This window comes from Channa argus, chromosome 11 (assembly GCF_033026475.1).
Source record: "Channa argus isolate prfri chromosome 11, Channa argus male v1.0, whole genome shotgun sequence".
Taxonomy (NCBI): domain Eukaryota; kingdom Metazoa; phylum Chordata; class Actinopteri; order Anabantiformes; family Channidae; genus Channa; species Channa argus.
In genome coordinates this window covers 5,820,768-5,846,692 of record NC_090207.1, presented here as the reverse complement: position 1 = coordinate 5,846,692, position 25,925 = coordinate 5,820,768, and the positions used below count along the sequence as shown (strand labels likewise).

The following is a 25,925-nucleotide window of genomic DNA, read 5'->3' as shown; positions in this document are numbered from 1 at the left end:
TTGATAAATGATAATGTCAAGAACAGGGGCATGTGTTGCCTCACAGCATCCAGTTGTGTCTGCGGCCTTTCGGTGTGGACTTTGCATGTTCTCCCCGTGTTTGTTTCCTCTGCGTAGCCTGGTTTACTCCCTCAGTCCAAACACATGCAGACTGAGTTATATGGTAACTGGTAAGTGTCTGTAGGAGTGAATGCGAGTGTAAATAGTTGTGTCTATGTGTCAGCACCAGTGTTAGACCACATCTACATTGGAGAACACAGAACTTATTGTCATTGTTGTTAATCATCCATTTACATATCTTGTTTTGTTTGGGTTTTTTCATGACACAACAAATTCTTTGTTAAAACTCATGCTGCAGTCTGGATTTTGAATGTACAATTGTTTTGCTTGAGAAACAATAATTCTGTTTTTTTAACACTTGTTTTTGTGAAATGTCAAGCAAAAATTCTGCTTTTTCTAAGAAGACATTCTAGCTAACAGATGGATGACTGATGTCAACTACTAGTATCTGTATAATGCCGTCCATTAAGACATCCTAATGTTTTGTGAATGGATTGCCTTGAATGTGTGGAAATTATTTTGTGCAACAATTTTTTCCCAGATGTTTCAAACATTTATTCAAGCTCACCCTGAAGATTCTGCTTTCCTTCCAGTGAACCAGCCATAGAAGTCCCCTTTTGCGCCCAGGTGGGTGAGGAATTCCTAAGTGAACATAGAGATCTAAGGTATATTATGGCACCTGGTGTAACCCTGCTCATTGTTCAGATAAAACAGAAACGCTAAGATGATCTATGACGTTGGATGCAGTGTTTGGTAGAGATTATACATATAATTGAATTGCACCAGAAGAACAGAGGTGGAAACCACCTGCAGTTGGTTCAGCTCCAGCCTCTGCGCTAGCGCCTCCATGCCATCTTTCCCCTGCTGTGATGCCAAGAAGTGGAAAAATCGCCGCCATTTAACCAGAACCTCTGACAACTGAAGCTTTAAAAAAGAAAAACAAACCAAAAAAAAAAGCATCCGTCAACCCATCATGTACCACAGGATTATCAGCTGAATATTTTACCTCCTATGTTAGCTCCTACCAGAAAGTGGGGTCTTCCTAAAGCTGTCATTTTGATGGCTGAAAAGCCGTTCATTGAGCTCCCACCTATATGTTTGGCATATTTAGTTTGAAAATAAATAAAAATTCACAGTCAGAAATGTTAAGCGTACACAGGACTACTGAATGTAATAAGCAGAGTGGACGGTAAGACAACAGGGGGTATAAAGCATTAAAGTATATGAGCCAGCGTGGAGTTAAAGCTTCAACACATCATGCCAAATCAGAGATACTGTAAACTTTTATTACTGATGTAGTTTTATTTCTGTTTACTGACCAGATGCTTTGATGCATTTGATGAAGGTTTCCATGTGCTGGTCACATTTGGCCTCGTCGGCGTAGAAATACGTGCGAGCTCCGGTGACTCCCCCGCGACGGTCCCCGAACTGCTTGTGCACTTGATATTTCTTGTCTCTGTGGCCCTCGCCTTTGGGTGAAAATATGCCTATTACCTCTAATTACATCACATACTAGGTCCACAAATGAGAATGAAACACACGAGCTTACCTTCACTCTCTTTCTCTGCAGCAGATACACACGAGCTACATTTGCAAGAGCACAAACAAATGAAATTAGTTGATTTCGCCCTGTGTTTGGGACGCATAAGAAATCAAGATGTGACAAAATTGCTGCAAAAAGGTCGAATATCTTAGTTTATTATAGGAAACAGCAGTCTTGTGTAAACAGTTTGGCCTTGCGTCAGTGGAATGCAAGAGGCTGAGTTTTGTGATCCTATATAAGCTGAACTTTCCGATGGTCAACCCACTGACCACTCCAAAGAGTGTTGGTCTATCCCCCCCACACTTGACCTGTTCCCCCCATCATAAGGCACTGGGACACCAGGTGGCAAAATGTAAACGAAAAAAATGACTGAACTGTAAACAAGCGCAACTTCTGAAGTCAGTGGAATACAAAGCCTGGAAAACTTAAAGAGGTTAACTTCCTAAGACATTACATTAAATTAACAGTTACTTGTACTGTGGATTTGATGTGTATACAAATGTTGTGTGACAGCTTCTTCTGTGTCACATTTTCCAGTAAAACCAAATATTGTTTCATGGGTTTATTCTGTTGCCACCATTTCGCAAACTGTATTGTGAAAGGCAATAGGTAGACAGGGTCTCATGCATGTATTTAAATATTTATATCATTTATCAAGAAACTAAATAGTTCTCTGTTTAATAACATCATGAAGACATCATTTTGGGCTGAGAGACCCTGTGATAGTTAGGTTAGACTAAACATATTAGCTATTTGTAAAAAAAAGAAAGAAAAAAAGTGACTATTCAGATGCTTTCTGTTTTACACTGCCAAGATTTCAAACCATGTAGGACCCAATCATAATTGCGTTAGTAATCTTTGGTAACAATTAGCACAACAAGTTGGTTATAAAATGAAGCATGTTTCAAACCCTGAATTAATCCAATCTAAAAGCAGGAACTCTATTTTTAGTATGGATGCCCTTTGCATTGTGAGTATCAAGCTCTCACCTGCAAGGCAGGACTTGCATCTTACATCTTTCTGTTGCAAAGAGAACTGACAAATCTTGTTTTTGCTATCTTGACAGTCCATTGGTGTGCCTGTCAAAGCCTTGCTGTCTGAGATCAGGCTGGCTTAATGCACCTTGTACTCCACCCTCACTGTTTGAAGGTGAATGTTTGCCATACAAAAGCTTTCTAGGTGGAGGTTTGATACTTCGTTTGATGTTTGCAAGCAGCCAACCCCGGGACAAAGTGTGAGAAAGCTGTGCAGTGATATCTTGTTACTGGTGACATGGTATATAAAAAAACATCTACCGACTTAAAGTACAAGAAGGGTCGACCGAGTAACAGCAAAGGGCCTGGGAGCTTTATCACCTTTCAGAATGTGATAACACAATAAAACAATAATGGAGGACAAGCTGGCATTGCAGTCAGCTGTCACTCTACGTCAACAGACTTAAACGACCTTATACTTAGATATACGGCCTAACAGCCTTGTTTATTTGCTATGTATGACATTTATAAAACTCAGAGACGCTATGCAAGAAATAAAGGTCAGTCTTCTCTGCCTGACTAGTATACTTACACTAAGTAAATCTGACAGGTGCCTTTTTTTTTTTTTACTTCAATGAAATGAGCATCGAACACTTTCACTTAAGCAAATTTTATTCACTATTTAGACAGTGAAGCAGATCCTAAATGGGCCAAAATGTCCTAATTACTCATAATGCATGAATGCCCCGAGCCACAACTTAAGTAGCATTGGTGCTACTGCTGCTGCTGCGAAGCTAGAGCACTTGCGTAAGATTTATGCTGTCACCCAAGTGTCTTGTGCTCCACATGTGACTGGATTCCTAACAAGTGAGAGATTCTCTGCAGCCAGCGAGCCAATCCAGGACCAAGATCATATTGTAGTGAGTGAGGATTTCCTGGTTGTAACAAAACTACATCTATTTTTACCATCAAACAAGAGAACAGGACTAAAGTGAGCTGTACTGTAGTATACTTTTAGTACTTGTATTTGGACATTATTCTTTGTCAACATGATCCCTCTGGCACAAATTTGACAGACTGACCTTTTTGAAGGTGATATCTATCAAACTGCATGCTAATGTATGTATGGTAATTCACAAAAGTCATACTCCATCTCTTTCCGCTCTGCCTCCTCCTGGCTGATGTCTTCCTCAACACTGTAGTCCAGGACAGAACCGACGCCAAAGGCCTGATTCTTCTGGATCAGCGGCCTGATGGCCCTGTGGTCCTCACCAGCCACAAACTGGCCATAAAATGTCATCTTCATGAGCTGATTAAATGCTCGCTGGCCCAAGATTTTCCCTCCCAGATCCATCATCTGAGCAGAAAAGGAGAGAGAACATGCTGTAGTAAGTGGCTTAGTGTTCCGAATAATATTCCTAATTCATTCTACATGTTTAGTCTTTGAGTTTGTGAATCATTATGTTTCATAAAAGAAAAACCATGTGTAAGCATGTTTTGATGGAAACAGGTTTGCGCGACAGACTATTGGAAAAGAAAGACAAAAAACAGGAAGTTAAATAAAGAGCCTGCTACATCTCTAGGCAACAAACTACACAATGCATGTAAAACTAAAACAAGGACAAGGACTGAAGCACAGCAGCGACCCAGAAAATTGGAGTGATGCAAAATTAGATTAGCCTACTATTTCACATGATGCTTTCACAACCACAGCCAAGCTTCTATCGATTCCACTGATTCCACGAAGGTGTGCTAAGGGCAGAAAGAATGAATCTCCAGCGCTGGAAGTGCACTAAAGCCCTGTACTCCCATGCATCACAACACCGGCTGAATGAAATTGTCTTTTATGAATAGAAAGTGTGTCTCATGGCCAATGCAGTGCTTACTAACATTAACAGACAAAGCTTTAGACAGTTACAAGTGATGCAGCTGTGCAGCCATCTGAGGTTACGTGATTTGGCTGCAGGGGGAGGTTCACATGCATGCATGAAGGAACAAGTTGCAATTTGAGAAGTAGGTGTTGCACGAGCACGAGGGCTCTGTGGGTTCCCACGTGATGTCTGGCTGAGGTTTTGGTAATAAGGAAGACGTCTTTAGGCTTTTCAGGTGGCACAGCGTCCACCAAAAGACTCAGAAATATGCATGTGTATGTTTTACCTCATGGTTAACAATAAAATATATCGAGCTCTGGGCCTGGACATATTCACTCTTAGCTAAGACTTTTTCATAAGGACACTCGTCCTTATGAAAGCGTCATAATTAAGTCACCTTCGACTTAGGTTAAATCACAAAGCTACATCACAGAAGGCCAATATTCCATTACCTTTTTATTTTTATCAACCAGGAAGTCATAGGAGCAGAGTTTGAAAACCACCAAACTTCTCAGCAACTCCAATGAGTCTTTGCTCCTATAAGCCTCCCGGGTCTGGTCAAAGTCTACGGAGACCTCACCATCAGCCGGGGTCACCCCTGTCCCCGGCTGTCGGGGACACTCCGGCCGTGCCGAGTCATGTTGGCACGCGTCGTCCTGCGGCTTCGTCTGGGTCTCCGAGCTGGAGCTGGAGCTGGTGGCTGTGGACCGTCGTCCTCGCCTGGAGAGTAACGTTAGTCGTTGTAGGGGGATTTCCTTCCCTGCCCGCGTCAGGGCAGGTATGGCCCGGACATAAAACATGAGTCCGACGGAGGAGCGGTGCAGACGCGCAGAACATCCCTCTGCGCGCGCCGCCGCGTAAACAAACATGGAGCCAGTCGCAAAGCATCACAGGTGAGTAACCTGTGGAGCAGGATCACTGACATCACGGGCACGCGCCCTGCAGCGTGTACACTCCCGGCGGGGTATTTTGATCCGACATATCAAATTGCAGCAGTGGAAAATAACTAATGAGTGGACGCTGTTGTTGCAAACCAGCAGCTGTTTTTGTGGGGTTTTGAGTTTAGAACCGAGGCGCAGTGGTTTAATGTACGTCTAACACATCGCATCCACAGTCGGTTGCAAGTTGAGTATAAAAATGAGAAATCGCCTTTGTAATACATTATCAAAATGCTGATGGTGTAATACATGTCAGGGATTTTGGCTTAAGACAAAACTGGAAATAATAAGCCTAGAGTAGCATATGCAAATATGAGAATAGACTGGATTGCATTTATATTGTACAGTGTAGCAAGTAAATATTAGTGTTATAATAATTTATTACTATATTTCATCAAAGGGAATTTTGTTTGTTGAGTACTTCTGCACATTTTGATGTTTTGACTCACACTGTGGCCACATAACCAACTCACTCTGAGTGTAGCTTTCAGAATAATTTGCAAGACAAATAAGCAATAAGACTATAAGTAGGGCTCTCACTTCAACCCTTAAAGGTATTTCCACACAGTTCGCATGCAAACCTCTATAAACATCTATAAACTTTATGGATTATAGCCATAACAACCACAACCTGTCCAAGAATTCTGACTCTGACCTTTTTTTTCCTTTTTTTTTTTTTGAATGTTTTTTTTTTCTGTCACATGTATCACAGATGATGTCAAGATTTAAATTACACTGTCATATCAACATGTTGTAAAGGGTTAATAAATGACTAGTTTGAACCTCAACCCCTCCAACAATCCCCTGGAGATCCACAAAGCCCACAAGTGGAATTCAATGTTACTCTGGTGAGAAACAGCAAGAGCCCAGGCACGTGGTTGAGCAACTGGGGTCTGTTTGTCAAAAAACGCATTGGACTGCATGTCATTATTCATCGAATAAAAGCATAATCATTTCTCTTGGCTCATTCTGAGCATTTCAGTGGTTTGGAGACCGTGAACTTGAATCTGCAGGATTTAATACATGAGGTGCCATAACCACTACTTTAGTGTTAACAGATGGGGGAGCCATTGTCTCACATGTGGCTTTGTTATTTAACTGCTGCCCCCTCCACTCCCCCATACTTCCAGAATCTATCAATTAGAAACTACCTTACAATTTGTGCTCTTTAAAGTAGGTTGCTATTATACACATCTTATTACGAATCTGCCATTTTTAATTTTGCATATTGGATTTTTAAAATGGGTGTCAGTGATGATAATGTTGATTGTGGTCGTTTTTATCTTAACGCACTGAGTAACGTGAAGGATTTTTTTCATCTAATTCGCTTTCGGTAAAGTTTTGTTACCAAAACGAGAAGGAGAAGAAATCCCCAGGGATTTGGAAGGACGACTGTTGAACGGACCCCGTTGCGCGCAGGCCTCACAGTGTGATTCTGGTGGCGCACGCATGGCGCGCTGAAGCCAAAGATAGAGTAACAAATCAGGAATTTCCCTCTTGCCACTCCTGAGAGCGCAAAAGAGGACAAAAGTTTGGGACTGAGCGCTTCTCCTCAGGGAGGAAAAGGCGAACGGCAGCTACTTTGCTTAACTTTTTTTTTTTTTTTCTTTTCTTTTTTGGGTCAAGATTTACCATCGACCTACACGTATCCAGGCGCGTTAAAGACGTTGTCTTGGGAATATGATTTTTGTTTGATTTCGAGCCCGACCACATCATCTTTTGGATGATTGGAACAAACTTTCATGGAATAAACTGCGCACCACAAGAGAATAACGTCAGTGAAACATGCTGTGATTTTCGAGTTTTTCAGTGACTTAAAAAAAAAAAAAAACCCGTTGGTTTGTCGCGGGTCACTTTTCTTGGTTTCCTTTTTGTGTTTGGCGTAGGTGCTGCAAGACGTATTGAAACGCCCCGGGATAAGGATTTTGGTAGAACATCAGGATTATGTGCATCAAAGAAGTTCGAGGTTTGGAAACACAGTGAAAAGTCACCATCGTTGCTTCTGGGGAGGCGGAATGCGGAGTAAAAGCAGCGTCTAAAGGATGCTGCTGCTTGTACAATGGAAGTGAAAAACTCTCTGGCCGTTTTTGCGGTGGTTTGTCTCTTCTTTTGCTCCTGTTTCAGCCAAGAACTCAACCCCAAAGGCAGGAATGTATGCAAAGCACACGGGTAAGCAGAAGCTTGGTTTGAAGGGTTCGTTTGTAGCTTTTCCTTGTAAGCACTTTGGCTTCATTGTCCATTTCAGGATGAGACTGTTGTTTCTTTACAGCCTCTTGTTGAACGTTCCTCACATAGTTCTTCTTGTGCTTGTGTTACAAAACTGAGCAGCAGTCATGCATGACTCGATAAAACGTGGAGAATTTTGATTTTTGTTTTATTTTAAATCTTTTTTTTTGCTCGGTGCTTCTCACTAAAAGACAGGGGGGGAAGATTGGACGTTAACTTGTGAAATAACCCGCAAACTTTATTCTGTAAACTTTTTCATGGGCATTGTGATGTCTAGAAGTCTTAGTGCCTTTTTGAGCTAATTCGTTCTACATGCTGCAGGAGGGAGGAGGAGTCCACTAAGGGAAGCAGCTATACAGATGTGGACATCTGGGACAGGAGGGGTTTTGTTGCTGAGTAGGGGGCGCTGTTAGTGAAACCCACTGTAGAGCCTTTTGACACATTGCGATTGGCTTCTTTTAAAATAAAGCTTTAGCCATTTTGAGAAAAATGTAGGCCATAAAAATGTTTAAAGGAACCTTTTTGACAGCTGATATTTAAGAATAAAGATCAAATATGTGAAAGTTAATAGAATTATATTCCAAGCTTCACATCTGTCAATCTGGACAGCTTCCTCTTGAATGTTAAGGTATCCATAAAACGTTTCTTGATGACCTTTGGGATGGGGGTTGAGCCTGTGGATGTCTAGAATCAAAGAGAAATGTCCAAGCCACAATTGCTGACTGCAGCATCCAGGCTCCCTGTGCAGATTATCTATGATGTTGGAAATTGTGGTAGAGATGAACTTGCACATGTAGCATCTGGCTAAACACTAAAAGAAAATGAAATGAAATCATGTGCTTATGAAGTGTTTTAAACACACTTCGGGACATCAAGACATACTAAAAAAAAAAAAAAAAAAAAAGTGAATATTTCCTTAAATTGTCATGTCAAAATTATCAGAGCAAAACTTGACACTAACTTATCAGAAAAGCCACACACTACATCTTCCGTGCTGTCAGGATAAAACGAATCCAAAGAGCTGCTCTCCAAAATTGGAAGCTGAGTTGTCGTCTCATCATGAATTGCCATTCGTTCTTTTGAAGGAACAAACTTGCATTTGCCTAAAAAAAAAAAAGTTAAACCTTCTTTCTCAGCTTTGTTGGGGTTTTTCAGCACCGACCTTCAACGCTTGACAAGTTTGACATTTTGCCCTCCTTCCAGTATTCAACATTCCTTGCAGTGAACTCTTCACTTACCACTTGTTTTTCCTATTATGCGCAACTTGAATCATATGAATAGGAGGAAGTGGTCCAGCATTAATCATCTTCAGTCAGCATTTTCCAACGGGTGTCCTTGCATTGCAAAAATCAGCTGCGGAATCTTTCTGAAACTTAAATACATCTTAACATCTTTTTGACGATGCCTTCAGCATTCATTGTTTTCCAAAATCAAGCATTCATAACAAAAAAATGTGTGGGAACAAACACGAAAGCTGTTAGCCACGTGATGCTTTGAGCACTGGCACAAGAAAATGTGTTTTTTTAATCAGCAAAAGTGCTTGGCAAATGTAACTGGTACATTCTTTGTGTGATAATAAGAAGCCAACAGCCATGCAGCTTTGCTTCAAAGCATGTAATTAATGCTACACAACAAGGACTTGTCTTCGCGGAATTCTGACAGCGATCGACTGCGTGCTTGAGGTAACTCGACTCGATACGTGTCGACTGGAATGCATCAAAGTTTGAAGCGGCGCCGCTGCTAAAAGTTAAATCCAGGGCCATATTTTATACTGTACATTAAGTGGGAAAGTGAAAGCATACAGAGGGTAGACCTGTGGTCTCTACCACATGCCTATGTTGGCAGGATGAAAAACAGTGTTGTTCCTCGCTCGTTGACTGTAAGCAAACTGCCATCTTAAAACATTTTAAGGGGATGCTGACGTGTTGCAGGGGCCCCACGGAGGTCACGGGCGTGGGAGGAAGAGGAGACACATCCATCCTTTCCTGACAGGCCTAAAATTTGGCTGCAAAATATTGCCTCTGAAAATGTGTACTCCTTGTCGTTCCCCAAAAGCCTGGGGGAAGAAGAAGAATCTTAGAAACTGTGTAAATGATCCGCTTTTCAGTAGCTTATGCAGTTGGATGTGAATGACCTATATTCACATCGATAGACAACCATGTGTTAAGCACATGTGTCATGTACAATGCCCTGCTTATGTATGTAGTGTTTGGCATCATGCCACATGAAAAAACGGACTGTGAGATCAAAGAAGTTTGACTTGATGTATGTTTGTTTTACTGGATGTTAGTTAGGTGCTTCATCTTTGCCCTCTCATTCTGAATCCATAACTTTTGCATTTTATTTCCAGGTTATCAGGATCGGTGTGCTGCAGTGGATGGGGGCAGCTAGGGGATGAATGCTTGACACGTACGTACCAAACAGAGTGCAAACATTAATATATATATTATTTTATTGTGCAAGAAAGCTCAATAATGTGGCATGTTCTTCTTCATCCAAGCTCTCTGTGAAGGCAACTTCACCTGCAAGGAAAATGAGGTGTGTGTGAGGCCAAATGAATGTCGCTGTCGTCACGGATACTTTGGAGCTAGCTGCGACACTAGTAAGGGATTGTGCACATTTCTATCAGCATATCTACTGTTTTCCTTATGACAAGTGGTGTTAAAATATCATAGTAATAGAAAAATTATTAAATGGGTAAATACCCATATTTAGCACTGATGAAAAACTGAACTACCAGGGAATTTACAGATCTCATAAATCTTATAAATAAATATATATTTATAATAAATATAAATAATGCTAGCGGCTTGCCAAAGCTGGTCCGCTGGTTGGTTGGTTGGTCCTACACTTTATCCTCAGTTCCAGACTGTGTTCAGACAATGCTTTCATATAGAGCAAATCACCTTCTAAACTAATGACTATAGATGCTTTATATTAAAACATGCTGTAAACATGGCTGAATATGTTTGGTTTTTTTAGCAGTATGTTTGCATGGCTTGTGATTACACTGTTGTCATTTACCAGAGTGTCCTGCCCAGTTCTGGGGTCCTGACTGCAAGGGGAAATGCACTTGTTATCCTAACGGCCAGTGCGATGACTTGACCGGCGAGTGTACCTGCAACTCCAATCGCTGGGGACCAAACTGCAAGAACCCGTGCTCATGCCAAAAGGGCAAATGTGACCAAGAAACGGGCAAATGCACATGTCACCCGGGCTTTTGGGGCACCCAGTGCAACAACAACTGCTACTGCAGCATCAACTCTGTCTGCGATCCAGCGACAGGCCGTTGTCAGTGCAACCTTGGGTGGACGGGAAGGCTCTGTCAAAACCAGTGTAACTGTAACAATTCCCCGTGCGAACAGTTAACGGCACGTTGTCAGTGTCGAGAGAGGCTGTGGGGCCCACGGTGCGAGCGATACTGCCAGTGTGTCCACGGGAAGTGCAACCAGGCTGACGGCACGTGTACCTGCACGCCAGGGTACCGTGGGAAGTTCTGCAGGGAACCGTGTCCTGCTGGATTCTACGGTCAAAACTGCAGGAACAGGTGGGAGAAAAACGCTGGCAAAGAGCAGAAACGTACCATTACAAACATCCAGGAAATGTGCAGTTTTACAGATGCCTAATGCTCAGTCTCTAGCAAATAAGATTTGATATATTCTGCAGCTGATAACTCTTAAAATATCCGAACATGTTACTTAATGGAGCAGCAATAAAAAAATTATATTTTGGGGTTGGTATTCACATTATCTCGTAATCATCAACCAGCATGTAAAATCAATTCAGGTTAAGTGTTTTACCTTCCTTCGACTAGGCTGTTCGCACACGATACAGTTCTAAAAGACCCAGAAGATCACAGAATTGTCACTGTTGTTTACTGCATCTCCCTCGTAAAACGATCATCGGAGCAACACTTTAAATTATGCAAAACACAGATGCTTTTCCTCATGTGTTCTTTTTCAGTCACATTTAGATGAGACAGAGGGAGTTTGTGTTAACAAAACGAACGAGTATTCATCGTTCTGTCTCTTTGGCTGGCCGCAGGTGTGGACACTGCAAGGGCCAGCAGCCTTGCAAGGTGACGGAGGGACGCTGCGTCACCTGTGAAAGGGGCTGGAATGGGACACGCTGTGATCAGCTCTGCTCCAAGGGCTTCTTTGGCGAAAACTGCCAGGAAGTGTGTCCCACCTGTAAGGACGGTCACCACTGCGACCCCATTGACGGCAAGTGCTCTCACTGCAACCCTGGCTGGATAGGGGACAGGTAAGAAAACACACAGCGAAACTTAGAAATACTGGGGGAAAAAAAGCTAAAGGTTTCGCATTTCCAGTGCGAAAACATTGTGACAGTACCTTTAACTAGTAGCTGCACAATGTGATAATGTCTATGACTCCGCCTGCCACCCGTGAAAAGGACCCTAATCATGGCATTGCTTCTGTGTGCGATAGGTGTGAGGTGCATTGCCCCAACGGCACATATGGCGAGAACTGTGAGAACAACTGCAGCCACTGTTTTAATGGAATCTGTCATGTGGTCACCGGTGAGTGCCTTTGCGACCCAGGATTTCACGGCACCTAGTAAGTCACGCTCTTGGAATAGAAATACAAAATGCTTAAAATAAAGTCCCACTTTACACATCTTTCGCTTGAAATGAGCATTAAATGGATGTTTTGTGTGTTCCCCTTTTGTGCTCAAGCTGTAACATGACCTGTCAACCTGGCCAGTACGGAGTCAACTGCAACCAAAGCTGCTCTTGCAATGACAAGAACTGTGATCCCGTGTCTGGTGCCTGTCATCTCCGTAAGAAAACCATCTGATTTTTAAGAGCAGGAGTTAGGATTTTTTTTAAATGTTTTCCTGACCAGTATTTGAAAACACATCGTTTTCCCAATAATGTACGTTTTCTCAGACAAGACAGATCTGGTAATGCACATACACAAGCCATTCTAAGCATTTAAATTTTAACTAGTGCTGCTGCTGTATTAAATGTCTAATAATTGGCTGTACAAACCGAATACCAACAAACACATTTGCTAGTTTATTATTTCATATTATCAGCATATGTGGTTGGAGAGTTAGCATTGCAGTGCCTTGATAGTGTTTCCAGACCCAGACTGGTGTCATTTTTATGGCTGTGTTTGTTGGCTGTGTTCATGTCCAGCCAGAGTAAAAGAGGAAGAACGAGAGAGAGAGAGAGAGAGAGAGAGAGAGAGAGGAAGGAAGAAGAGTGGGCGTTGGAAGAAAGAAAGAAAGAAAGAGAAATGAATAACTTGGAGAAGAAACAGAGGAGTGGAATAAAGTAGATTTGAAACTATTTCTTTGTGTGTTGTTGTGTTGTTGTGCAGTGGGAATAACATTCTATACGACACAGGGTAGAAGAGATTTTGGGCGGCTGATATCATTAAAAATTATACTTACACCTTAGTATACCTCCCAAACTGGCAATGAAACATAACCTCCCGCACCCAGACTGCCTAACAATCCCTGTTAGCCTTACGTGACATTGTAAAGACCCGACGGCCTCCAGGACTTGAGGGATGCCTTGCGTCTCTTGGTGGCTGTCCTTGCAGGCACCAAATGCTGACCACACTTCTGCAACACGGAACATATTATCTTTGGGGTGCATCCCAGTTGATGAGGGAGGGGTGCTAAATCATTTCAAATGACTGATGAGACACAGTAAGGGGTTTGTAGTAAAGTGGGGGTGAGCTTACATTATTGTCCGTTTCGTAAAAGGAGGAAATCAGACTGCAAATGACCGAAATTTACAAACTGTTGAATATTGATCAAAGCTAACGTGACATTAATGAAAATTATATCCGATCTCCTAAAGCCTCAAGTGAGTTAAATGTACCGTAGCTTCAAGATAAATCACAATCATTTACTGGATGTCATTGTCTGAAGTGCTAGTGATGACAGAGAGAGAGAGATTTGTTGAAATTGGCATTCAGTGTTTCCCTGCGCCAGTGTGGCACACCCAGATTTCCCTGCATCTCGTCTTTCAGAGCCCAACCAGCGGATGGGTGTGATCGCGGCTGGAACCCTGGTCTCTTTTTTATTGATTGTCCTCCTCTCACTGCTGTGCTGCTGCTGCCTGTGTCGACACAAAGACGACCACAAGTGAGTGACAGATAGGTGTCTCTAACTCAGGGGTCTGTGATGAGGGATCCCGTTGCCAGCTTTGTCGGGAAAATATGGGAAGATATTTTCTCTATGCTTCTTCTCACAGGTATAAGTTGTCATATGAATAAATGCATATGAATTGCATTTGTGTGTTGACGTTACAGTGTGGGTAGCAATGTGAGCAGCCCCAGAGCCCTCAAAAGAGGCACAGGGCCAGGTTTAATGTGCCTCTTTCGAATGATTCATTTGAGTTTCCATGGCGTCATCTCTTTTCAGTCCTAACCAAGACATCTCTTACCAACAGCAAAAAAGCCAAGCGGATCCTGTGCGGACGATTCAACCAAATCAGCACTAAACTTCCCCGTATTCCACTGAGGCGACAGAAACTGCCCAAAGTAGTCGGTAAGCCCCAAAACTCCTTCTCATATCCCACCGTGCTGCCAGAAGCTTCTGTAGTTCATGTCGTTTTTTTTCTTCGGTGCATGTACAGATCATTTTCCAACTTTAGACATGCAAACCCCATTTCCAGAAGACTTAAATGAACATAATGAATTGTAAATAATTTAAGACTTTATTTTTAATCGTAAATACTACAAAGACAACATATTAAAAAGCAACTTCACCAGTTATAAACTTGCTTTCCATGGCTTTAGGTTAGGGTGTAAACGTACATTCAAATATTTCTTTGCTTCTAGCTAAAAAGCTCCTCCAGATGACATCATCCGGAGGGTTTTATTTTAATGTAAGAAAGTCAGAGGGACGTATTATTGATTCAGTTACAAGAACTTGTCCAAATTAGAAACAAAATCAGTGACGGCATCTTTTAACTGTTAAAAATGAAAAATTTGATTGTTGGTTAAAAACAAAAATGACTATTTATTGTGTAATGCTAAAAACACATCAGGTGAAACTTCCTAAACCTTGTGAGGTTGACTGGTAACTGGTCGGGGTCACAATTAGAGCAGGTCTTTTTTTTGAGAAGGACCTGCTTATTTCAGCAAGATGGCTCAGTAGTGAAAGTCCAGCTTCCTTTAGTCCAGCCATGCCACCTTTTCAAATGGATCAAAACTTTGCATGTGTATAGTTATAAATATGAACAACGTAATTTCACAGTTTGCTTTTTTTTTTTTTTTTTTTTTTTGAATTTATGCATGAGTTTGTCAAATACAAAAACTTAGTGGCTTTCCGGACATCAGCTTAGCAGTGTCTTCAGCTTAGCGCAGCAGGGACAGTGACAGAGACGAATGGCGGTCAGGGTTAGCATTTTCTTCCAGCGCTACCTTAGTCTGTCTCTTAGATGATGAATAGGGTTGAAAAGTGTGTGGTGGCTGCCAGGCGAGGATGGGGTTTCATTTGAAAGGAATGCACTGGTTTTAGAGCCCCTTATTATTCTTGGCACCCTCAAATGCCATGTGTTCATATTATAACAACCCTAAACTGTTTTTTTCTTCCCCAAGAAATTTTGTCTTGGGCTGAGGAGGAGGCTGTGTTATTAAAAGAAGGCCATTGGTTGTCGGGGGTTGGGCGCGTGTGTGTGTGTGTGTGTGTGTGGGGGGGGGGGGGTGACACTGCTATCAAAGGCCGCACTGTTTGGGTGGACGCCGAAGCGCTGCTGCTCCATGTGGAGGTCTCGTGGTGTGTGACAGATCTGTCTGTGACCCAAGTCTGTTTCATTGTGGACAGAGGACATATGCTGATCTTTTAATGTCCGTTCCACACAGTTTAACACGGCTGCTTTTCTTTAAGGTTCATAGACATTTTTAAAAACACAAAATGACTCTAATTTAACTTCTTTAAAACTCCATGTTTTCGTGTAAAACCGATTGGTCCTCTTGCTCCTGTTTCCTTATAAATCACTATTTAAATGTTAGTCATTTTGGTGTAGTACAATCAGTTGCAAAAATAAAGGTACTGCATATCAGCCTTCAACAGCATGTCTTAATGTACTTCCCCTGCTTATCTTTCTTGCTGTATACACATTAAGACAGTAGAGGGGTGTTTTCATTACTTGTACAAATGTTTTATTTAGTAATTGAAGTAGTAGATGAATAATGTTTAGCTAAGAAAACTGGCAAAACAGAAGTGACATCTGCTAAATTAAAAATGAGAGCGGACTAATTGATTCATTTTCCCAACTTCACATTAGTGTCTTTAGGCTTGATAATCTATAGACTGTCAGACATAATTTATCAACAAAAAGCATCTCTGCAATTCCTTTTCTCAAAAGTGAGAATTTCCTGCTTGTGTCTGTTTTCTGACCTTGTAAACTGAAAACCAGGATTGTTGAGACGTAGAGACTTAAGGAAGTTGCACATTTGCCGGTGTCACGTGGCTTCCTTCACTTGCTGTGGCTAAAACATTGCAATTTGCTGCTTTAAAAGAGGTCTTTCATTTCAACGTGGTGCATAAGAAGTTAAAACATGCCTCGGTTTCTTTTCTGAGCAGTGTGTGCCGTCTCCACGGCTAGAATCTGCCTGCATTATACGACACTGAGGCAGCGTGGAGCATGTGCAATAGACATAAAAAAACAACGTCAATGATGTAATATTCCTTTTTAACAAATGATCTACTTCACATTTTTTCCCATAAAATCTCAGTTTTTAGGTCACTTTAGCCATTTTCTGACAATAGATAACAGCAAAATGGATCAACAAACTTTTAAAGGCAGACCTTCATACCCAGTTAAACCCATTACAAATGTCGAAACTCTCTCTGCTCCTTCCTCATTCTATCCTATGCCCATTTTCGCCACTTCTATTGGTAACCCAGCAGAAGTGTGGTCTGCCGACATTTAGAAACTCTAGCTGTGACTGGGGCTGCACTTCTGCACACCCACATTCCAGAGGGGGCCCAATGAGGCTAGAAACAGGAAGTGGTCAAATTTACCCCAGCCCTGTGTCAGGCTGTGATTTATCCACACCAGGGTCAGTGGCAACAGATGTGGTGAGGCAAAATAAAAAAAGGAACAGTGGTGAAGCAGAGGAGGAAGACAACATTTCGTTCTGTGTTAGTATAAAAAGTCAGAGTGTCACCTATTCACTCTATAAATTCCCCTCTATCTACCATTCCTTGCATCCTCTGCGTCCAAATGCTTCCCCATGGGTGAGTGCTGAGAGCAGCACCACCTGCTTTTTTCATCTTCATTTTATCCAGTGGATTGCCTGTGTGTTTGCAGTAACACCACTTCACATGCACGCAGATGTGAGCTGCATAACAAAAAAGTCTCCCAGTCTCATAGTTGCTCTTAAACACACACGTTTAAATTGCACCGATGGAAATTTTAACTGGAGTTTGAAATAATGTGAATTCGTGTGAAACATATTCATTCATTGGATTATTATTGTAATGTAGACCAAAGATCTCAGCCAGCAGCCGTCTTGCTCTACCACAGCACTTAAGCCTCTAGACCAGCGCTGCCAACGCTGTGTAAAGGCGCCCCCCCCCCCCCCCCTGCTGAGCAGCTGTGGTGGTTGATCTTTGCAGCTGGGGACGTGTCAATAATGCCCTTTTGTGCACTGGCCTCCACGTGGGGAGGGTTGACAGTGGCATGTAATCCTGCTCAACCCATAGTCTGTAGGGAGCTGCCTTCAAGGCCTGCAGTTGTTCATCACTTCATACAAATAATGTTGCAAAATGTCCACACATTAGCCTGTCGACTAGCCTAAAAGGAGCCTTTGCATAGGTTAGCTGCTCTGCATTCCTCAGTCCCTCAGAGTATTTGTCTTCCTGCCTGCTTCTCCCCAGTAACAACCCTTTGACAGCAGAAGTGCAGAGAGAGTGCACAGCTTAATCTATGCATTTATTTATTCATTCCACTGAATTTGGGCAAAACCATTTTGTTATCCACCAACCTCTAGATAGATTCTTTACTGGGTTCTGCATAGCGTTAGCACATCCAAACAAAGCTAATTAATTTATAGTTAATCTAATCAGAGGTGTATCACCATGTTAGGCATCTCTGTGTTGTGTAACCCTATAACTACTTTTAAAGAAAGAGAGAGCTGGTTGGCATGTTCTGGTAAACAGGATGTCCTTAAATAATCGCAGTGCCCTTGAATGGAAGTTCCCTCTACACATACAGTATATCTGAAACACTTGTATTTATAGTCTTTGTTCCCCTTTACACACATCTGTACTTGCTTATTGTGTTGACATATCCACCCTGCAAGCAACATAAAGGCATATATTCTCTCAAACTCAAGCATAAATGTAAGAAATAAATACATTTAGATCAGTGTAGCAATAGAGATTAGTCATTTATATTTGCATGCCTTGAAACAAATCCTCCATCTCGGGTAGTAGCTTGCAGCTAAAAGATAAGACTCAGCAGCTTCAAGGAAGAAACAACTGGGGGTCTCTGAAAGTTGCTTTATACCAAACATGCTACAGACACACAGATGCGTGCCCTAGATGACCCACTTCTGATTTGGTCTCGACGAAATCTGGTTGTTATTTGAGAAAATGTTGAAAGTTAAAAAGGCACAAAGTCACATGATGTGAGGCAGACAGATGGACATGGGAAGCAAGAGACTAAACATCAGACTAGTTTATGATGAAGAGTAAACCAACCAGGTTTATTTACACTTCTTGGTGAAAGAACATCTAAACAGAGCGTCTTTCAAAGTTGTGCTATATTAGTTATTTGTTAAAGTCAAGATTTGCCATCAAAAGAAGATGCAGAGAATGTGTGAAGTACCGTGATATTACACAGAAAAATAGAAAGTGAATGCAGCATCGGTTAGAGTGTTCGTTGCACAAAGGGCATTCCTACCCGCTGAAGATTGAAACAAACGGATGGACCCGTGTGTCATCAGCCGTGTAAACAGCTGTGTCTGATGTGGTCGGTCATGTCGAGGGAACGCCCACCACAGTTTAGGCCAAAATTGTTCACGCCAGATGGGAAGATCAACCCCAAGGATGCCTCAGAAACCGCAGCTGTCCCAAGACTGAAGGGTCAGCAGAATGATGCAGTGTCTGCCGGGGAGGAAGGAAAAAGGAGAGCAGCTAGAAAGAAACACAACGTGACCTATATATTGCTGAGGGTGCGGATTCACTGAAAGTTAATGAGAAAACCAAATGATGGCTGATGTGGCTCAACACCTGCTGCAAAGATAAATGGTTAATGTTAATGCCATGTTTACAGGAACAGCTGATACTATATACTACAGTGTACTGTGTGACATATTATACTATATATTGCTGTTGTAGGGACACATTCTCAGCTATTGCAGCTACAGAACATGAACTACAGCAGAAGTTCACATTTCTGGAACTATGTGGTTTTTGTAAAGGCCAGATATACAGACATGTCTTCTAAGAATGTCCTTTTTATTTTTTGCCTTTTTGTCTCTACGTCCATTAAAATGTGAAATTTGTTCAGACATTTTGTAGTTTATTGCGTCACTAGAAGCTTCTGGCCCCTCCAAAAAATACCATCAGTTCTTGAATGAGACTTTCTGTTTTATATCATGGTCACAATGTGTTGTTGTAAGAAGAAAACTGTGGAAAACCTGAGCTGCTTTCGCTTATGGCATTAGAATATAAATATGCGGAACAGCTTATACATGCATATCTGAGTATAAGGTGTTCATATAATATTTCTATATTTGCTTTCAAAAGCCAGTAACGTTGGAGCCTTTGTTAACTCACATGCAAAACCAATAAAACTCATTTTTTTCCTGCGGGCTCACTTAAAAGCTACAATTGTGAGAATGAGTGAGAACAGACTGTTGATCTTGTAACATGGTACAATACCCTCCAGTTGACCTTTTGGCTTCTGCTTTGTTTTCTGTTCTCAGTAGCCCACCACGACCCAGAGAACACCTTCAACTGCAGCTTCATCGAGCCCCCCTCAGTGGCCGAGCAGCCCTCCCCCTCCTCCTGGTCGTCCCAGGAGTCCTTCTCTTCCTTTGAGAGTGGAGATGAGGGGCCAGTTTACTGTGTGCCCCACGAAGGTGAGTCGCTTGTGGGGGCCCCCACTCACACACGCACAAAGACATTCACACACAGATAACGACGTATGCGAAAAAGTCAAGATCCAGACCTTAAGTCTGCAGCGATTCGCCCACTTTTTGTAAACCTCATTATGGAGATAGTTGGCTCTTTATCATATGCCATCTAGGTTCAGTGTTTCCTTGGAGGGAAAGTGGAGTATAAACAGGAAATGTCAAGTCAGCATATGGCGCAAATCCAAACAATGACATAACTCCTTGATGTTTGGTGGAAAACACCCATTTCATCAGCTTCTATACTGGATGTCTGACAGTGCAAGTCTTGTTTGTGTGGATTTTTTATATGTTTGCTTGATGTATTTATAGTGAACACTTAGTCTGGTTTTAGTTCGTGTTCTTCCCATTAATTGTTCAAGGGGTTTTGAAACAATAGAGTTTGGGCAAAAGGCCTCAGCCTCAAAATAATTACTGTAAACATCATGAAAAGAATTAGGAGCTGCACAGATAGGATTGTTTGCATTGGAGCTGTTCCAGATTTAAAGTATGTGTACACAAATTAGTAGATGAAGTGATATCAAATATCAAATATCACTCAGTAATGTGTGGGAGTACTTTTCTGGTAGGCAGAAAATAATGTCTTATACAGAGAAATCTTATAAATGTGGGCCAACATTAGCAAATATTAGCCACCTTAAGCTAGTGGTCATATTCAGAGGGAGTAAAAGTATACTCAATACTCAAGAGAAAGTGCTAGCCTTTACGTGGAAGTACTATTTCAAATTCTTTACTCAGTTTATAGTTAAAAGTGCATGCTTTACAATTTACTTAAAGTCCAAAAGTACAAGTACTCCTCTATGAAACTATCTATTTCCAAAAGCAATTAAAAAGTCCAAAAGCACGAGGTGCATTAAGCCAAGAATAGTCCTTTAATTCTGGGTTCCTTAAAATGCTTCCGTGACATTAACTTGGTTCACAGTATTTGGACACGTGAAAGTATGTCTGGGATATTAACCTGGTTTCTACTAGAACAGTCCTTGACACTTGATTCAAATCAACAGTTAAGTGTATGAGCACGTGGTGAATGCTCGTCTGAGCTCTGTATAAAGAAGTAGTCAGACAATCACATGGCTTAGTAAAACGCATGCATGGCGTGATTAAAACATCTACATAGGATGGAAAGGTTGTGGGGGCCTAAAGGAGGGCATGAGTTGACTGGTGGCTGCTGGTTTGACCTTAGAGACATGGAACATGGGATGGATCCTAAGTGGTCTGGGTAGATGTAGCTTGACAGCCACGGGGTTGATGACTTTGGCAAAGGGAAAAGGGCCAATAAAGCAAGGGGCAAGCTTCCTGCCCTACACCCGAAGGGGAAGGTCCGCAGTCGACCACGTGAACCTGACCTTGGAGGAGGTGAGTTGATGAAGAGGTGCTACTATGGACTCTATCTACTATATCCCTTAACAAAGCGGCAGTATAAATTGGCGTATCCTAAGAACCTTTGGAGTTGTTGTCGTGACTATTAGGCCATTCTTTTACTCCCTGCACTTTTTCCTGATTCATGGGGAACTTGCCTATTGAGCTGATGTAGCCAAGGAATGTAACTGGTGGCAAGGCACTCACATTCCTCTGCTTTGACAAATAGCTGATTTTGGAGGACTTGCTGGTGGATTGCTCTGACATGGTGGACATGATCATTCTCAGATTGGAAAATGAGTATGTCGTACACATATTTGTTCAGCAAATCTCCTAACGCATCATTGACTAGATTCAGGAATTGGGCATTGGTCAGCCAAAAGTCCATGACCAGGTATTCGTAATGACAGCAATCTTACCTTCATCACCCTCCATAATTCTCAGTCAAGCTTTGTGTAGATGACTGAGCCCTGGGGTTAGGTTATATCGGTAGAAGGATGCTGAGGTTGGAGCTGCCAGGCAGGAGGTCTAGAGGAAGACCAAAGAGGAGATTTCTGGATGTAGTGAGAGAGGACATGAGGTTAGTTGGTGTGAGAGATGAGGATGCAGAGGACAGGGTTAGATGGAGGCACATGATTCTCTGTGGTGACCCCTGAAAGGGAACAGCCTAAAAGAAAAGAAGACTCAAAAATAAGAATCTTCATCTGCAAAAAAAATTACTCATAACTAAAGCTGTAGAATAAATGTTTTGAAGTAAAAGTACAATTTTTATTTTAGTGGAGTAAAAGTAAAAGTAGCCTAATGGAAACAATCAAGGAAAGTGCTAAATTGCACTCAAGTATTGTAATGGAGTAAATGTACTTTGTTACTTACCATCTCTGGTCATTCTAGATAAGTCCTTGAGAGTATTAATTTAAGCCTTGGTTCATTTATTGTTCATGAATTCCGAATATCTAATGTATCTAATTTTATATTTAGAAAAACTTCTTGCAATTAAAAAATAAAATGTATAAGTTTAGTTTAATCCATCTTTGGTACTTAAAAGTAAAAAAATTATTGTACAAATGTTGTATATTTTTATAATGTTTGACTAATATGTGTTGATTTGTCAACAATCCACAGAATCAGTGAGCGAGAGCAAAGAAAAGCGTAGTCCCAGCCCAGCAACAGAGCAGCCAGATGACATCCCAGATGAGGAAGATGCAGGGGAGTACACCTCCCTGAAAGACACCAGTGTCACAAAACAGGAAGGGAGCGAGCAGCCCCTACTCAAGTCCTCTGACAGCGAAGGCTCCACCAGTGGATCTGAGTCCACGACTGCAGCCCTCTACGCACGTATCGCCCGCCTCTCCAAGCAATCCAAGGAGGATGATGGCAGTGGCAGGGACGATGAGGGCACACCTACCACTGAGGCTAAGCGAAATGGAAAGCCACCACCCTCACCTGGCAAGCTGAAGCCACGCCCACCAGATCCATCTACTAAGCCCAAGGTGTCGTGGATACATGGAAATACCACTGGGCCTCCCCAGCCAGACCAGCAGGGGCAGGGGGCATTCAAGGCACTTGCCGTGCCAAAGGTGAAAAAGAGGAACTCAAGTAATAGCTCGGTCAAGAGTGCGGAGAAGCAGAAAATGAAGGAAATGAACTGTGAGCAGCAGAAAAAACAGGAGGGGAAGGAGGCAGACAGCAAGGTCTCCCCCAGCAAACAGAAACCTCTGCGAGGGAAGAAGTCTGGGGATGAGCACAGCAGTCCCAGCCACATGGAGCACATCAACGGCGTTGTTCAGAATGCCCTCAAGAAAATTAGTAGTTTCCACAGCCCCTCATCTGATAAGAAGAGTGCTGACAGTCCAAAGGAGACCCCAAAAGAGCCACCAAAGAGCCCCAAGGTCATTCATCCTCATATGAACTCTCAGGCTGCCACGCTACTGGCTGCTCAGCTCAAAGAGAAAACCCAAAGCATCAACAGGAACGAGGGGTTCGGCCTGACAAAGACCAACGGCCTCTCCACACCCAAGGTAAACCGAGAGAAGCCCACACCTCCTCAGAAAGCCAAGAGGACTCCCTCCAGTGGAATGAGCCAGCAGGGCTCCACCAAGCCCCTGCTGCCCACCTCCAGCAACCTCCAGAAGATGGTGGCGCCCGTCACCGCCGACCTCGGTAACCCCGACACCAAGAGCCCAGAGAAGCAGGACTTAAACGGCTCAAGGCCAGGGGACCCAACGTTGGATGCCACGCCAAAGAAAACTCCCATAAAAAAGCCACCCAGAAAGAAAGGCAAGGAGGGGACTTTGGAAACACCTGAAAGTAAAACACCTCAGCAAAAGACAGCCATCATGCCTCCCCAGGTAGTGAAGTAAGTGCATTTGAAGACAAGCTTGCGGTGACTGAAGGCGAACCACATAGTTTTCCAATCGAGGAATGAAAACATGTTCCTGTGTGAGTGTGCTGTGACTTCAGGACCAGTCAAGAGTGAGAAGAGCTTTTAAATTGAGGACACAATTAGGTCAAATGGGTGAGTTGTATTGTAATGACCCCTATACACCATTGTATTTCAAGAGTCCTTTATGGCTTAACAACTATGTATCGATCTCACACCACAACCTGTGTCCAAGCCGAACACAGCTGTGAGAACAGTGGCGCAAAGACGCAATCTGTAGTTAATTCATCTCCAATCCTCTGCAGCTAGTCTACCACTTAATTTATATACAATACCGATTGCGTTTCAGGTTGGATAACTGCCGTTTGCAGGTGCCAGAAAAGAGCTGTTTTCACTATGCTTTCCACAGGTACTTAAGGTACTGGAAAAAATTTGATCGTCTCAGGATTGCAAGCTATATATATATTTTTTTTTTTTGTCTGCTTTGGTGTTCTTCCCTAGTTCGGCGGATCAACATGCACAAATACAATTCTGTACCTTAATCCACAATAAGGCGAGATCCTTGTGTTTATACCAAAACGTTTCTGTGCAGGAAAGGAGCTAACCAAACCTTGTCACGAGGACCACTGTTCTAATTTTCATTGTGGTTTTGGTGGAGGACTTTGTCTTCAGCAACGAAAACCCATTTGTACTCACACTCCCCTTGTTAAACAGATTTGAAGTCGAAGTCAACTAAACTTGACACCTCGAAGAACAGACGTCGTACTGCATTTAGGACGTTGCCTTCCTTGCTTGCACTTTTAGTTCTTCGTTGAACTTCATTGGTTTCAAGGCTCTTCTCGGGCAAGAATATAGCATTTTTTGGTTTGCTCTCTTATGTCCAACTCCCATACAAACCTTTCGATCTTTGTGCTGTTTTCATACTTCTGCTAACACCACAAACAGCAGAACGTGCTCCAACTGTACTTTTTATTCATTCAGCTAAAGCACTATGTCAGAAATGAAAGCCCAAGTTATCCAATGTCCTCACTTTATGTCATGCTTATAAATCCCTTTTAACTCGCCCACTTACCCTGTAATATAGCAACAGCTGCACTTTCCCTGTGCTACATTTAGGAAAACATACTGCAGGACAATATCATCTCGTAAATCAGATGCAATAAATGGTTTTGTTAAAACGCTCACATTCTCTACAGATTACAGGAGACCGTCGTGTCTTCATGTGGTCTTTTGATTTAGTCGAGAAACTAGGTCAATATTTGAGCTATTTTCGTTTCACAAATTTGTTTATGCCACTGGGGTAATGTAAAAAAAATTAAACCCTTGTCAAAGATGTTTAGGCCCTTAAGGATCACATTATCTTTAGCGAGTAGAGTCATGCTGAGGTAAAAAGGTGCTTTGGTTTAGGCTGATTATAAATGGTACAGTGCCTCAAGTTTCGAAAAGTGCCTCAACTGTGGATCAGTTTAAGCAGAAGAACCCACTTGTGCCTAAACTTTTATTGCATTAAACTAAACCAAAAAACCTTGTCTGGCCGGAAACTGGACTGATCAAGCTTTTTTTTTTTTTTTTTTTTTTTCTGTTATTGGGGGAAAGCTAGATTTAAAAAAAGCACTCAAAACGTGAGCTCTGAACAATGGAGGATGGCTGTGTAACAAGCTAATGTTCATTGGCATGTTTTGCACCGAAGAAAACGTCAAACAGCTAAATTGAAAAAACCAAAAACAAAACTTTGACTCGTGTGTTTTTATCAAGGTACAACAATTTTTCTTTGGTTATTTGTTCTACTTGTATACATTGTGTACTTCTTGTTATCTTTGTAAGCTGTGCTTATATGACCTTATTAGTTCTTCTGTTTTCCTTGGTGTCAGTGAACTGGCTTTCATGTGGTTTTTTGCTTTGTTTTTTTTTTGTATTTTGCTCGTTTTGGGCTCTGAAGGAAACTTTTCAGTTTCAGTACTTTCCTCCTGTAAAGTTTACATTGGCTTTGTAATTGTTCTCTGTTGATGTTATTGTTTGTGTAACACTTAACTGCATGACACGGAGTGTAATTACAGTATATGGCATTAATAACCACGCAGGAAATCTGTAACTGTCTTGTTCCCTCCAGTTATTACTGTCTGCCATAAGAAAATAACTCATGCAGAAAGGAGTGTACAATACTACTATGATACCACTGTTGAAACAAATGCATTTACAGTACATACTTAAAACCATAATATTGTGTAATTATGAAGTGCCAATTGTTATCTGACTGGCCCATACCTGTTTTTTATAGGCTTGCAATGCATTTTTGTGAAGAAGGGCCTGAAAAGCTGCAACCAGCTGTAGGATGTATTTTGTCTTTTGTGGTTTGTTGTTACACACCTTTGATTTCCATTTGTGTTTCTTCATATACTTCTTTGGAATAAAAAAAGCAATACATGTAGCTCTACTCAAACCTGAA

General features: G+C 42.0%; 2 protein-coding genes across 3 annotated transcripts in view; one reads left to right on the top strand and one right to left on the bottom strand.

The window, feature by feature from the left end:
• The window catches only part of prodhb (proline dehydrogenase (oxidase) 1b), a 10,714-nt gene extending 5,376 nt beyond the window's left edge, over nucleotides 1-5,338 (bottom strand). The window contains exons 1-7 of the mRNA XM_067520990.1: nucleotides 4,901-5,338; nucleotides 3,726-3,934; nucleotides 1,610-1,644; nucleotides 1,380-1,529; nucleotides 1,086-1,150; nucleotides 868-984; nucleotides 629-702 (exon numbers count right to left, since the gene is read on the bottom strand). Of these exons, the coding sequence (XP_067377091.1) occupies nucleotides 629-702; nucleotides 868-984; nucleotides 1,086-1,150; nucleotides 1,380-1,529; nucleotides 1,610-1,644; nucleotides 3,726-3,934; nucleotides 4,901-5,317 (1,067 nt within the window). The 5' untranslated portion in view covers nucleotides 5,318-5,338. The remainder of the gene's footprint in view (nucleotides 1-628; nucleotides 703-867; nucleotides 985-1,085; nucleotides 1,151-1,379; nucleotides 1,530-1,609; nucleotides 1,645-3,725; nucleotides 3,935-4,900) is intronic.
• scarf2 (scavenger receptor class F, member 2) lies at nucleotides 5,215-25,925 on the top strand. 2 transcript variants are annotated; one of them, XM_067520989.1, is made up of 11 exons: nucleotides 5,215-5,341; nucleotides 9,963-10,021; nucleotides 10,113-10,214; nucleotides 10,640-11,159; nucleotides 11,657-11,875; nucleotides 12,061-12,189; nucleotides 12,309-12,412; nucleotides 13,618-13,732; nucleotides 14,040-14,137; nucleotides 19,534-19,689; nucleotides 22,222-25,925. In XM_067520989.1, exons 1-11 carry the CDS (start codon nucleotides 5,316-5,318, stop codon nucleotides 23,457-23,459), a joined length of 2,766 nt encoding a protein of 921 aa, XP_067377090.1. In that variant the 5' UTR covers nucleotides 5,215-5,315; the 3' UTR covers nucleotides 23,460-25,925. The 2 variants fall into 2 exon arrangements, with proteins under 2 accessions (XP_067377090.1, XP_067377089.1); XM_067520988.1 differs by lacking the exon at nucleotides 5,215-5,341 and adding an exon at nucleotides 6,545-7,555.

What these genes read in the sequence shown, in the direction of transcription:
- scarf2 (XM_067520988.1), top strand. Translation starts at nt 7,446, where the DNA reads ATGGAAGTGAAAAACTCTCTGGCCGTTTTTGCGGTGGTTTGTCTCTTC. An exon ending in AGGGGATGAATGCTTGACAC is followed by an intron (nt 10,022 to 10,112) that starts GTACGTACCAAA and finishes TCTTCATCCAAG; the next exon opens with CTCTCTGTGAAGGCAACTTC. An exon ending in GGTCAAAACTGCAGGAACAG is followed by an intron (nt 11,160 to 11,656) that starts GTGGGAGAAAAA and finishes GGCTGGCCGCAG; the next exon opens with GTGTGGACACTGCAAGGGCC.